Source organism: Silene latifolia, unplaced genomic scaffold (genome assembly GCF_048544455.1).
Source record: "Silene latifolia isolate original U9 population unplaced genomic scaffold, ASM4854445v1 scaffold_552, whole genome shotgun sequence".
In the NCBI taxonomy this organism is placed as follows: domain Eukaryota; kingdom Viridiplantae; phylum Streptophyta; class Magnoliopsida; order Caryophyllales; family Caryophyllaceae; genus Silene; species Silene latifolia.
In genome coordinates this window covers 18,575-33,528 of record NW_027413463.1, presented here as the reverse complement: position 1 = coordinate 33,528, position 14,954 = coordinate 18,575, and the positions used below count along the sequence as shown (strand labels likewise).

Here is a 14,954-nt window from a genome sequence, read left to right as displayed (position 1 = left end):
TTTTGCTATAAATCACAACAGGCCATGGCTGTTGGCGGGGGGATTTTAATGAGACGAGATCAGTAACCGAGAGAAATGGAAATAGTAGTGTCGTGAGTTCGTAGATGTGCTAAGGTCAACTCGTGGAAAGTAGAGAATGTGCGAGACTTGATAAGGAAACAATTGGACAAGGCTTTGGCAGAGGAGAAAATGTTGTGGTTTCGAAAATCAAAAATTATATTTGTAATGGGACAGGAGCACTAGTTTCATTCATCTATGCACTATTATTCGAAGGAAACACAATAGGTCGAAGGGCTGATGAAACAATCAGGGTGTTGGGCGTTCAATCCAGATGAAGATAAATCCCTTGTGGTTACTTATTTTAGGAATTGTTCACTCAGTTGTGAAAAAACATTTGTGACTAAGGGGCTCCTCACCCTTCCTGACCGTTGAGATTTTCAAAGTTTTTAACTAGATTTTTCAATTTTTTTTTGAGTCTACTTTTATATTATTACTCATCCGCCTAAACTCAAATCACGACTCCATTATATTCACTCTGTTGTCTAATAGGGTGGGTTTTCTGGAGTCACATTAGGCTATTTCCCAAGCCTGTAGATGAATCTTGTTCACTCCAACGAACATATATGGAATGTGAAGTACAAGGTTCGCAAATGTCTCCGCTTAAAGCAGCGGGACCATATGGTTTTCAGGCCTTTGTTTTACCAAAGGCAATTGTAGGTTGTTGGGCCGAGTGTTACTAAAGTTGTTCAAGGTGCATTATCGCAAATCATTGAAAACGGATTACAAATGGAGCAACGGTATAAATTAGAGATAGAAAAGTGAAAACGTGAAAAAAAAGAAGAAAAGAAAAGGAAGAAGAAGAAAAACATACGTACATGACCAACGAGCTTGCTTGCTTGTTGTTTATTATACTGTGTTTCTTTATCGCAAGTAATTTCGCGATTTTCAAAAATCGTCTCGTCTTAAAATAAGTTGGTTTTGAAATAAAATGGAATCGGTAATTAATAAATTAGGTTTTTTGTCGAACTACCTTTTATTTAGCCGCATTTGTGAACAACTACCTTTCATTTTATTTTTGACTTTCAACTACTTTTCATTTTTCATTTTGCGAAAGACTACTAAAAATCTACTTCCGGCGAAAAAAAGCCAACTTTTCAGCGTTGACTTGCTCTTTTCTCCTTTTTTTCCCCACATATAACCCATATTTCTCCCTTTGTTCACCCAACAAAATCCGAAAAAGCTCCTCTCCATGCCCAACACCTTATTAAAAGTTTGATCAAATCAATACCCAACGCATCAACCATCTCAATCTCCATCTCCGCCATCACCTTTACTACCACTTTCACCTTCACCCTTACATTTCAACAACCTTATAGACTACTCATGATTCATCGACCTACTGTCCATCTAAGTCATATTAAAGTACGTTCTTTCTCTCTTCATGATAAGATGGTGAGTATACGAAAACTAATGAGATAGTAGCACACAAGTGATCCTAAGAGTGAATCCATGATTATTTTCGAATAGTTAACACTAGGAATTAATTTTGCCAACAAGGCCATAATAGATCATTATTGTTGAAGAATTATTTACTATGTTAAGATTAATATCAATGATAATTTTGTTTCAGTGATTAGGACTTTAATTCCGGTAAGAGATAGACAAACTGAGGTGATTAATGTTGGGTTTAATCAATCTTTATCATCGATTATTAGGGTTATGAAGTAAAGAGTTAGATTCAACATGAAATAGTAAGTCAATGTCGGAAAGTTAATTTTTTTTCGCCGGAAGTGGATTTTTGGTAATCTTTCGCAAAATGAAGAAATGAAAGGTAGTTGAAAGCCAAAAATAAATTGAAAGATAGTTGTTCACAAATGACCCTAAATAAAAGGTAGTTTTTGACAAAAAAAAACCCTAATAAATTTAATAAGTAATTAATAAATTGATTGATTCCTATAAATATAGTTGTTGGGGAGGATTGGTAAGGAGTAGGCTAGAGGATTGATATGTTGAATTGATCAATTGTGGGTAATGTTGGTTTGTGACCCTTATCCATCAAAGAAAGTTGATTAGCTAGGCGGGTACCCGAAAATTGGACCTATTGCTAACTTAGCTTGAGACCAAAAGGGAGAACCAAGGGAGGGCACCTCTATACTAGTGTTTGAATTCGACCTTCGAGAGGAGTTGGATGACCCGGAAAATGATGAGAACTTAATGACCTTAGTTGGTGCTAGAGTATCTTGGGAAAGTGCACATTCTTAGGGTACTCGGGTTTCAAGTTAAGGGTTCCAACTCAACCCGGAGGGAGGGTAGTTGGGAAGTCTAGTGTCCTAGTGCGAACCCGAGAGGCGGGTGCTAGGCAAATTAGAGTCACCTCCTCCTTACGTATCACCCCAATAGCTAGTCAAAGGGAATCATGACAATAAACTCGAATTGTTGGTGGAAAATCGGGTTACGGGTCTTTTACTCTATTGAATTACAACATTTACATTTACTTGCTCTAATTTCATATATAGTTTTATTGCACTTTATTTTAATTAGTTTAGTTGATTAGATTAAAATCAAACTCAAACATTGTCGAGTTAGCTAAACATATATCTAGAATTGATCATTATTGCATATTTGCATATACGCTCCCCCACGAAATCGACTCTCAAATGCTACTATGATACCGTGCGCTTGCGGTTTAAAATTACACATCAAAGTTCCTCTCCATTACCTTACTCTCTCCATTACCTTTCATTATCTCTCAACGGATGAGATTTTGTTCTCGGACGATTCAACGGTCAAGTATTTTGATGAGTAGGAAGGAGAATAATGATTTTACCTTGGTGTATTAAAGGTAATGCAAGTTAATGGTGATGATCCTTACCCGTAGGCCTAACCTATGGGCTATTACTATTGTGAACCACATATAGTATATAAAAAACAGAGGTTTAAACATAATAAACTGTTTAAAATGTGGTCACTCCTGAAAAAAGGGTCATCATAAGTTCTAAAATACTAACCGGATCGTATTATGATCACATTTTATCATAAAATGATCTCCCGTTTTATTATTTCGGAAAAAATAATCTATCTTGATAAGTTCCGTTATCGGGCCTCGGTTACCCGTATGGAGAAGAGAAAGTCCTGAACATAAGTCGAGGAGGTTCCATCCCAAAACCAATTGGCAATGGGTGGAGTAACTCCTTGGTTTATATTATAGACAACTCTCTCCTTTTTCCAATGTGGAAGACTACACGCGTGCATTTATTCTGGGTGAGTTGTATCTTGACATATCTAAAACAAGAATTTACGTATTTTAAAGTCGGGCACAAATATTTTGACCATAAAAGCTAATATGAGAAGTTTTCAAACATGTCATTATATCGCAAGTAATCCAAAAAGTCTACAACTTAAACTCTAGAATACCATGATTCCATGAATAACAAACATTTACAGGCTTATCAGACTTCGTAACTTCAATAGTCGATTTGGACACTCTGAAAATGAAATATGTAGAATAGTTCTCCACTTCTCTCGTAGCAAATGTTACAAGTCAGCATCTATATTTCTTTATATTGATATTACGTGCTACAGAGTTAATATTTATACAATCTATATACCTACACTTATATAAATGGATCATAGAAACTCTAGAGAAATAGATTTGCTATATCTATATGGAGTACATCTTTATTTAAAATGGATCCTCTCAATTTCTTCCTCTCCATTTCCTCTCTTAAACTCATTTAATAATATTTTTCCCACCAAACCTCATTATCGCTTTATTTTTACCCATAAATTTTGAAACCGATGATCTTGACGAATCATTTATCTGACCGAAAGAAAATGGCATCTCCATTTCTTTTTAGGAAATGGAGAGAAACTCTCCTCCTTTATTTCCTAGCCTTACCCTCAAATTAACTTCTAGTCAATGTTTTTTTTTCCTTGCTTATAAGAAATGAGTTCTTATATGAAGTCATCCGCTTTACCTGAATATATTACTCCTCCTATTTTAAATAACTCTCCCTATTTTCTTTTTCTACATTCATAATACTTTCCCTATTTCCTTATTTGGCAAACTTTTATACTTATTTTAATCACTCACTCCACAACAATATCCCACAATACTCATACTTTATCTTATTCTAATCACCTTAACCCACAACAATACTTATTTTAATCACACAATACATTCCCTCTCTCTAATCTCCTACCCCACTACAATACTTTACCATATAATAATCCCCTCCCTTAATTCCCGTGCCTCCATAAAAGGAGAGGTTATTAAAAAGGAGGAGTATATATTCTAAAGAAATGAGGGGTTTATTTCAATTCCCTATCTTTATAAAATTAATAATGTATGAAAAAAATAAATATACCAAAAAAAAAAGGTTTATGGATAATGTTGATGACCACACACAAATAATACCCATTTAGGATGTGTTTAGATAGCAAAAGTAGAGAGAAAAGGAGGGGAGGGGGAAGGAGGGAAGGGGAGGGAATGAAGTGTGGTTGTTTGGATACTGATTTAAAATTAAAAGTGGAGGAAAGGAAGGAGGAGGAAGGAGGGAAGGGAAAGGGAGAGAAGGGAAGGGGAGCGGGAATGGGGTGAGGGTGTTTGGATACATTTTCCTCCAAATCTTTGCTTATCATGTGGAGAGATTTTGATTATCTTGGAGGAGGAAATGGATCCTCCAAATCGCTCCTTTTCATTCCCTCCACCCTCATTTGCTATCCAAATAAATGATTTTAAATCCCCTACTCTCTTTCCCTTTTTTTCTCTCCAAAGTCCAAATACCTCAATCCAAACACACCCTTAGTGTCTAGTTTAATTCAAATCAAATGGTTTGCTCCTCTATGTTAATGAACCACAAATTTGGATCTATGTGATAAGGACTCGAAAGCTTAGTGATTAAAAAAAATATATTCATGAAACATCTCAAAAATTGAAATCATTGATACGATCAAATCATTTCAAGTAAATTAATTATTGATTTGTTTAGATCAAGTAAAGAATGAAATCAAATAAAATGTGTATCATCAATTTTTTTCGTCTTTATGTCAAATAATTTTACATTTTTAGTTCTAATTGATAAATTTATAAATATATTAAAATTTTTTCATAGTGAGCGAGCGTGGCCTATTATCGCTCACAAACAATAAATACATGCATCTTATCATGCCGTGAGATTTTTCAAACACCCAAACTGCACCACCACTTGTCCCTCAATCTTGGCCCAAGCCATCCTATCAAAATTGAATTCCCCCTTCGCCTCCGTCTCCGTCTCCACCTCTACCTCGACCTCCATTTTATAACATTTGTCTTGCAAATCAACCATCAAATAATGTCACTACACCACGAAGGTGACCATAACACGATGGATATTCCACTTTGTATTTGTGGTCAACAAATTTGACTTTAAGTTTGCTGTGCAAATTGGACTTTTAAGGTGGTCAATTTTCAATTCATCAATCTAGAACATATAGTATAACCACCACAATGTACTATTTACAAGCCAATGGCTTTATTATATTCTAACAAAGAATAAAGGGTAGTTATTATCCCACTAATTTTGAAAAAATACCATATCACTAGACATCGTAGTCGGCAACCAAAAAAAAACTTGAAACAAAAAATCATCAACTTTAATTTACAAGTCAAAACTCGTGTCCTTAGACTGGCATTCGAGTTGAACCGGAACGAACCGATCCCCGCAAAGACCCTTCTCTAATTGACCCACGAACCGAACCATCTCGATTAATATCCAAAGGAGATTTAACAGACGGGACTCGACTAATAAACGGTGGAGCCAGAGAGAATATCCAACGGTCAGACCGTCCAATAACATGGTCGGACCGAACACTCCCAGACCGAGCTCGACTTGTCCCTTCCCCAAACCCGGTTCGGTATCCTCTCCTAGTACTACTTTCCCTAGGTAGGGCCACCAAACTTGTGCTCCTCTCTAACCTACCAGTCATAATTTGTTTCCGAACCTCGTTCGGTAACCTCAATGTGAACCTATCCATGTTCTCCCACTGTTTGACAGCCACGTGTCCAGTCGAAAACGACCTCGAGAATTTTCCCATCCATCTTGGCCGTCCAAATGATATGTTCCTCATCATCGAATGGTTTCTCCTCATACTGCCATGTAAAGGTTGCTCCATTGACTCGTTCTCATCGATATTATTATTACCACTACTACTACTGTTTTCGCTTTCTATAACGTGCAAAACGGTATCGTGACCGTTTTGCAGGTTGATATCGGGCAGAATAGTAACGGGTTCAGTAAGGTTAGCCCGACAAACAGGGCAAGTAGTGTGCCCGGAAAGCCACTGATCAATGCAGTCTGGGTGAAACACGTGATCACAATGAGGGATTAAACGCAGCGTATCATCATCCTCGAACTCTGTCAAACAAACTGCACACTCCAACGCGCCTTTACCTATCTTGGCGGTCTTGACCGCAGCGTAGTCAAACGTGGGAAATCCCTCGATCACAGTCGGGTCGAGCCCGCGCGGGGCACGTCTAGAGCGGGTTATCGACCCGGCTAAGATACGCCGAGTTGTCACCCCAGTTCCAGCCGCGTTGACTTCTGTGCAGTGGCGGATGTAGATGGAGAAGAAGCCCATGAAGAAGAGGGCCGCTATTAGGACTATTATGATCACCCCCATAGAGGGGCTGAAGCCCTGCTGATTCCCCAGGCCTGACTGGCCTGGCGGAGTCGGCTGGGCATAAGCGGGTTGGCATAGGAGGAGAAGGATGGGTAGTAGTGAGATTAAGATGAGGAAAGTGGGTTTTTCATGAAGGATGGTCATTTGAAAATATATTGTGGAGGCATTTATTTTAGGGAAGGGTGGATAAAGAGAGATCACATGGATAATACAGGTGATTTGTATATAAATAGAGAGGTTAGTTAAGTTGTGTATGAGAGGAGAGAATTTTGGGAAGGGAAGCAAGTGTCGTGGTATTTAAGTTGGAAAGGAGGGAGAAATAGTCCAATTGTGCGACTTTGGAAGGATATGGTGGGTTGTGTTGGGTCAAGTGAGGACTTTCTATTTAAGAGGGCTCTCATTGATGTGTTAATAATATCAGAACTAATCGACAAGTCTGACCCAATCGAGTGGCCTGATCTAAATTCGAGCAAACCCGACCCGATAGAACCCGTGAATATTGCTAACCAAAACTGACCTGATGATGACCCGTAACCCGTTAATCAGTGATCCGCACCCGAACCCGACCAGATATAAACCCGATCTCATATTGACCCGATTAAATTGATGACTGATAAATATTAAGCTTAATATTGTTCATGTTGAAAGTGATTATGGGTAATATCTATATTACTCCCTCCCAGTCATTATATTGTTCCCATTTGATATGGGCACAATACTTAAGGAAAAGTATTAAAATAGGAGTAAAAGAGTTGTGTGTGGTTGGTGATAGGAGAGAAGGATGAATTATTAGTAGCTAAATAAAGAATTGTGGGGCCAAAACATAAAGGAACGTAATAAAATAGGAGTAAAAGAGTTATGTGGGGTTTGGTGATTGGAGAGAGGAATGAATAAAATAAGAGTAAAAGTTACTAAAAATACAAAGGGGAACATTAGTTGAATAATCTGTTTTAAAAGAGGAACATTATAGTGAGTAGAGAGGGAGTATATTGTAATGTTGTACAAGTAATAATGAATATATGTCTTTGTGTCTCAAAAGAATCATTAGACCATCTCCAACCATGCTCAACACTCTTCCCCATCTCATTCTCTCTTACACACTTAACTAACCTCTCTATTTATATACCAATTTACAACCAAGACACTCCTCCAACATTAATTTACACTTATTCCGCGTCAGTCTCTTTCATCATCTATCTCTCTTATTTTAATATACCTCACACATTATATATATTTAAAAAACTGTTTTCATAATTTGTTCGAGTTTTCAACTCGATATTTTATCGATTTCGGTGTTATTATAGAAAAAAGGTAAGACACTTTTTTTCTTTATTTTCCAAGAAAATAAAAGACATAAAATTTAAAACATTAATTTACAATCTCCCTTTAACTAAAAGAATAAGAAACTCTAGAATTTTTCCTGGTCAAATTTTTAGTAAGGAATTGAACCTCCTATATTTGGCTATATTATTCTATTGAAATATTCTATACAAATTGGGCTTAACAAGTGAATATATAATTTTTAGTAGAAGTATCTTTCAAGACTAATGTGTGAAATAAGATTGCAATATACCAAATTAAGTAGCATAACAAATCTTTCACCTTAAACAAAATATACCAAATAATATTCTTACGAGATTTAGTTGTTACCCCATTTTTAACTCATCCCCACTAAATTAAAAGAATAAGAGTTGCTCACATTTTCCCGCTCAATTGATTGATAAATATGATAGGCACACATTAAAATTACAGCCTCCATACCAGACAAATGGTAACGTGGTAAAAAATGGGATTTTAAAGAAAAGAGGGTAAAAGCAAGGGTAAAGAGGGAAAAAAATAGGTGGAGTATGTAATTGTGGGTTGATAGGTGGGGTATGTAATGACATTTTGTGTAAATATGAAAAAGTTATACGGATAACTTGGTAATGTTGTGGGCCAAATAAAGAATATTACCATTGGTGTGGTACGGCAGTAGTATTAGGTAAGTGTTACCATTGATGCAGTATGGAGGAGTATGACTTTTAATTTATTGACTAAAAATTTCATCCACGAAATAAAATATTACAACTAAATCAAATGCCAACTAAAAATAGGATTAACACTTGTCATTATTCACGCTTAATATAAGCGTAGTATACTAATTTGTTCCTTTTTAAGTTGGTGGTTGGAGTTGATAAAGTTTCAATTTTATTTGTTTTTTATTTGTTTTTTTTTTCTAAAATAAATTGTCCTTTTTTTAAGTTAACTAATTTTTATTAATATGGGTTGTTCTTAATAAAGGATAAGGAGTAAGAATCAATAATTCTAATTTTCCTATTAAAAATAAAAGAAAAAAGAATATATGGGTAAATAATATTTTAGTTGTTTGTAAATCGTCCTTCTAAATGTGTCATATACTGTTTATATATGTTTCCGTTATAAGGTCAATATGTGCTTTATAATAACAAAGTACTGACTCTATATTAGATTATGTTATTCGATAATAGCCAGCTATCATTATTTTTAATAATAAAAATAGATTCACAAAAAAATAATTTAATCTAAAAGCCCTTTGAATATTAAACCTTTTTTTAGAATTTTATTAATATTATAATCAATATATTACAATATACTATTATAACTATAACTCATTTATGTAAAAAATTTTAATTTTTACAAGCTCAATTAATTTAAACCTCAGAAATGCCGTGCTTTAGCACGGGATCTCAACTAGTGCTACATTAATACAATATTTAAAAAAAAACAGCAAATATTACATAGGTAAATTAAATACAAGAAAATATGAAACGATAAAAGAAATACAATAAATTAAAAGACTGTTGAAAAATAAAATAATACAACATTAGTTGAGGTCACCAAATTTTTGCCAAATATTTTCAATTAGATCTGCTCTTAGGTCTTGACGTGCCCTTGCATTTTTTATTTGATTTCTATTTTGAACATACGCAGTTATAGGGGCAGTTTATCCTACTTCACACTCGAGATCATCAAGAATAAGATGACCTTCCTTATTCCCGTTATTGTCGAACTCAGTAGGGTCGGAGTAGTTAGCATACATATCTCTTTCATCTTCCACTACCATGTTATGTATTATGACGCAAAATTTAAAATTTTGCGCATCTGTTGCTCACTCTAAGTAAGTGTTGGTTTACGAATGACTGCAAACCTAGCTTTTAGTAAGCCAAACGCTCGCTCAACAACTTTACGAACTGCTTCTTGACACTCTGTAAATAATCTATCCTTGGGTGTTCGTGGGAGTGGAATTGATTGTATTTGAAGGTCGCCCACTGTGGATATATCTCATCGGTTAGATAATACCCTGTGTTATAATGGTTTCCATTAACCATATAGTTAACACGAGGTGCACGCCCATTTATCAGATCATCAAAAATAGGAGAACGATGGAGTAAAGTCAAGTCATTACAAGACCCAGGAATTCCAAAAAAAAAAAAAAAAAAAGAATGTCATATCCAAAGGTCTTGTGAGGCAACGGCTTCAAGAATGACAATAGCTCTATCACTACGGCCTTGATACATCCCCCTTCAACCAACCGAGCAATTCTTCCATTGCCAATGTATGCAATAAATATTTCCCATCATTTTAGGGAACCCTCGGTGAGCACCGATTTGTAGGAGCCATTGGAGGTCATTTGCATTTGGTGATTGTAAGTACTCTGGCTCCAAATGTATCGATAACAGCTTCAGTAAATAATTCTAATGCAGCAAATGTTGTTGTTCCACTTAGCCGGTAGTACTCATCCGTTCTATAAGCTCCTTCTCCTTACGCTAACATGCGTAAGGCTGCTAATACACTTTTGGAAAGATGATATTGTAACACACCCTTCTTGCACGGCTAAGACAATGGGAGGATGTTACCATCTCGGTCTCCCAAGGCGATGAAATCGGAGTTGCAATTAAGAAACAACTTAAATAAATAAAGCATTTAGCGAATTACATAACCATAAATGAATAAATAAAAGAATACAACTCATGACCACTATACTATTCTAGCCAACTATGCTCGACTCGGATGTCATCAAGGCTCGTCCCGTCTCCCACGTGCTACCGAAGCTAACCTGTACATAACCTGCTCTCCATATGATCGGAAATATCATATGCATCGACACGGGCCATCCCGGATAGGTGACATTTACACAGACACACAAACGTCAGTTTCTATACTTTAATATGAAGCACAACTTAGTAAATGAACATGCCACAATGCTAGGATATAAAGGAAATACAAATATCATGCCGGTACCGGGACACGCCCTGACATACCCATATCCACCGGTGTCAGGGACGCACCCACGACACCACAACACACCATAAGGTACCGGGACACACCCAGACGTACCCGGGTCCGGAATCAACCGGACCCCTTGCCAGACGTCGTGTCTCACCACACGAATCCCTTCTAACTCAAGCCATTTATGTGCACATTCCCCTTGAAGTGGGAAGCTCCAAGGGGCGACCCGAGCGTAAGACGATTTCTTAACCGTCTTACGTCTCCTCAACAACCAAGTACCACCATCAAAGACCTTTAGCACAATGCAACCATAACCACATGTCACAAATGAAGAACAACACAAGCATATGACTAATGTATGAAGTTAGTTCCAACATGTTATGAATAACCATTCCTCAAATACCAACATGATACACCAAACGACTCCCAAATGAAATAGTAAGTAAGACACCCAAATATGCATACAAAATATTGAAACCTATTAGAATAACCTACATTTTCGCATTCTTCACAAACTACTTTGTTAGACTCGATTAGTCTCATAAAATCGTCTCATCCTAAACAATTATACAACACTATCACAAAACATTCTACACTACCATAATATGAAACCCTTTATTATTAGTCATTAATAACCCATATTACATAAGTAAATACTAATTAATCTCCCTTAGTAAAACACTAAAACCGATATTAACATAAGACAAAGAAGGAAGGTGAGATTTCGACTTACAAAGGTAGATCAGGAAAACGGAGGGATGTTTCATCATCAATCAAACCTTGAAAGCCATGAGAGGGTTTTTGGGAACATTTTGAGAGAGGGGAGAGTGTTTTAGAGTAAGAAGGAGGGAGAAGAAGAATGAAGAGGGTAAGGGGTTTGGATAAGATGAAATCCCGAAATATCATTTCTCGGCTACTGCACAGTGTCACTCGACCGAGTGACCGGTTCACTCAAGCGAGTGTCACTCACTCGGTCGAGTATACTCCTTACTCGGCCGAGTGTCGATCCTTGATCCGCTAGAGGTTCTACTCAGTCCACTAGAAGTTTACTAGGTTTAGTTTAGGTCTTACTTGGTCTAGTGGAAATGTCATCCTTTACTTCCGAGTACACGTGGGTCCCTTCACGAATCCCGAGGTCCTTTGTGGATCCCAAATTATCCGGGTATTACGAGATATTGACACTCTACCACTTCCATCAGGATCTGGATTAAAAAATATATTATAATCTTCCGTTGCTTGCATTAGGCGAAGGAGTACGTGTCGATGCATTTAAAATCTACAACAGAACAAGTTTGAAGGATAGGTAAGATTAGTAGAGAAGTAGTCATTGTAGAAGTTTTCGTGACCGATTTTAAGTTTCTCTCAATGTACCTTCTTCGATGAGGACGTCTTCGACGATTGATTATTTGAGGTATTGTATTTCGGTTATAACGGGGCAATGACTTCTTCTATTATTTCATTTTCATTATTGTCATCACTGGAGGAGATGATGAGAATTCAAATAAAAAATTCATTTAAGGTGAAAAGCTGGATGAAAGAGGAGTGTAATGAATAATATAACTAAGAGAATAAGTATATATCTATATAAAGACAATAGATGTATCATTATTAATATCATATGTAATCTAGATAGACCAACCATGATAAAAAAAACTGGCAAGTTATTTATCCGAGCTTATCAAATTTTATAAAATCTTATCCTTAATCTAGATAGACCAACCATGATCAAACAACAGGCATATCTTTTATCAGATCTTATCCAATCTTATCCGTAATCTAGATAGACCAACCATGAACAAAAAACTGGCATATCATTTATCCGATCTTATCCAATCTTATCCGTAATCTAGATAGACCAACCATGATCAAACAACTGCATATCATTTATCCAATCTTATCCAATTTTATCCGTAATCTAGATAGAGCAACCATGATAAAAAACTGACATATCATTTATCCGATCTTATCCAATCTTATCCGTAATCTAGATAAACCAACCATGATCAAACAACTGGCATATCATTTATCCGATCTTATCCGATCTTATCCATAATCAAGATAGACCAACCATGATCAAACAACTGGCATATCATTTATCCCATCTTATCCAATCTTATCTGTAATTCAGATAGACCAACCATGATCAAACAACTGACATTAATATGAATAATTAAACACACTTGGAAATAGAACACTCTGCAAATGAAATCACAACTCTTTAAATTGAAAAGACAACACTCTAAAACGAAAAGACAACCACTTTGGAAACGAAAAGATAACACTATGGAAATGAAAAGACAACACTTTAGAAACGAAAAGACAACACTTTGAAATGAAAAGACAACACTTGAAAATGAAAGATGAAATGGAAAGGAAAACATTTATCTAATTGTTTTGCAAGTAGTGAAACAGTGATAATTTCCATCGTTCTTCCTCCGGAGTTATATCATTCATAAAGATTGATATGCATTCATTTTGTACGTCTTTTCTTCTATATGGAGCTTCTGCTTGGCGATCGCTAATTGCTCAACCCTCATCTCCATATTTTTTTTTTCTGAAAATTAAATTTCTCCTACTGCAATTCCGCATCAACGGTCTTCTTTTCACCAAAACGGCCACCAAAATGGTCAATGGTTTTAGTCAAATAGGCAACCTCACCTACTTTCATTTTTCCTTTGTTCTTCCTAGAAGCTTTTATACCTTGAGTGCGTTGGCTACCGATACCTTCTTCATCGTCTCCACTAGTTGGTGTAGAAAATCCGCCTTCATTAAACCTGAATCTCTTACCACTACTAGTCGAGTCAAGGTCACTACCAAATTTAAGGGTATTTGGATCAAGATATTCATCAACATTAATAGACACTGTCTTTCGAGACTTATTCTTGGCACTTTGGTACCAATGTTTTCATGAACATAATCAGAAACACCCCTGATTTTCGGCTAAATTAAAACTTATTTTTACATATAAAACTCGCCGAAATACAGAGATATTATAATTAATATACAAAGTCTCTTATTATAAATCCATTTTAAAAGTAGATAATACAAATGAAACCAAAAACTTTACAAAGTATTAAAATAAAATTTTGACTTGAAAATCTATTTAAACCGCGCAGCGGAAGACCTGAAAATGAAACCAGAAGACAGAAAGGAACTACCCCCATGACAAGTAGTCCAGAAGAGAGAAAACACGTCAGCCGGAAAGCTGAGTAACAGATAATACCTCAATATAAGCAAAGTAGTTTTTGATCATGGCTTGGAAACACAAACATGTAAAAATAAAAAATAAACAAAAAGAATAATAAAAACACTCCCCGTTAACTAATCTCAAGCTCAAAACTACTCCATAATATAGTAGACGCTCTCGTCCCTATAATTAACTTAATCTCAACTCATCACTCCGTCTCACTCATTACTCCGTCTTCCTCATTACTATGTCTCATAATATAATACTCCAAGTAAACAGATATCGTATTCTCGTCGTCAATCATAAGACCAGGACAAGGGGTGAGTGAACTGGCGGAATAAAACCGCGAAACAATACTTCCATCTTAATATCAATTTCAAACTCATATTAATATAACTCAATAACCATGGTCACTCCGGACCGTAAACATAACTAGGCACATGGGCCCCATAACTTAATACCAATGACCAATTTCCATCTCAATTTCAATATCGATATTGTCAAAGGTTCAATAATGAATCATGCTCAACATTTAGAGTAAAACTCTAAGCTACTCACCCACGAGTCAAGGTCAAAGGAAAGACAGTTTTAACACAATACTAAAACGATCCAAAAGCTAAGTCGCCAAAAGTCAATACCAATTACCATAATTTGATTCTTACTACTTCCCATCTCGTACTACTGATACTTATATTCTATGTCATGATAGTCATTAAAGTGCATCTTTTGGCCTTGAACTCAAGCACAAGAGAAATCCAAACCAGTATAATGCTTAACAAAGACCATAATATTAATCCATTCTTTAATTACACAATTAATGGGTGTCTCGATAAAACCATTCGCACCTCTCAACAATATG

The 14,954-nt window shown here is 36.0% G+C and overlaps 1 protein-coding gene across 1 annotated transcript; it reads right to left on the bottom strand.

The window, feature by feature from the left end:
* Nucleotides 1–5,431: 5,431 nt before the first annotated feature.
* LOC141639701 (E3 ubiquitin-protein ligase ATL6-like) lies at nt 5,432–7,012 on the bottom strand. The gene has a single exon (XM_074448762.1). The coding sequence runs from the start codon at nt 6,802–6,804 to the stop codon at nt 5,662–5,664; it is 1,143 nt and encodes a 380-aa protein (XP_074304863.1). The 5' UTR covers nt 6,805–7,012; the 3' UTR covers nt 5,432–5,661.
* Between the last annotated feature and the right edge of the window lie 7,942 nt (nt 7,013–14,954).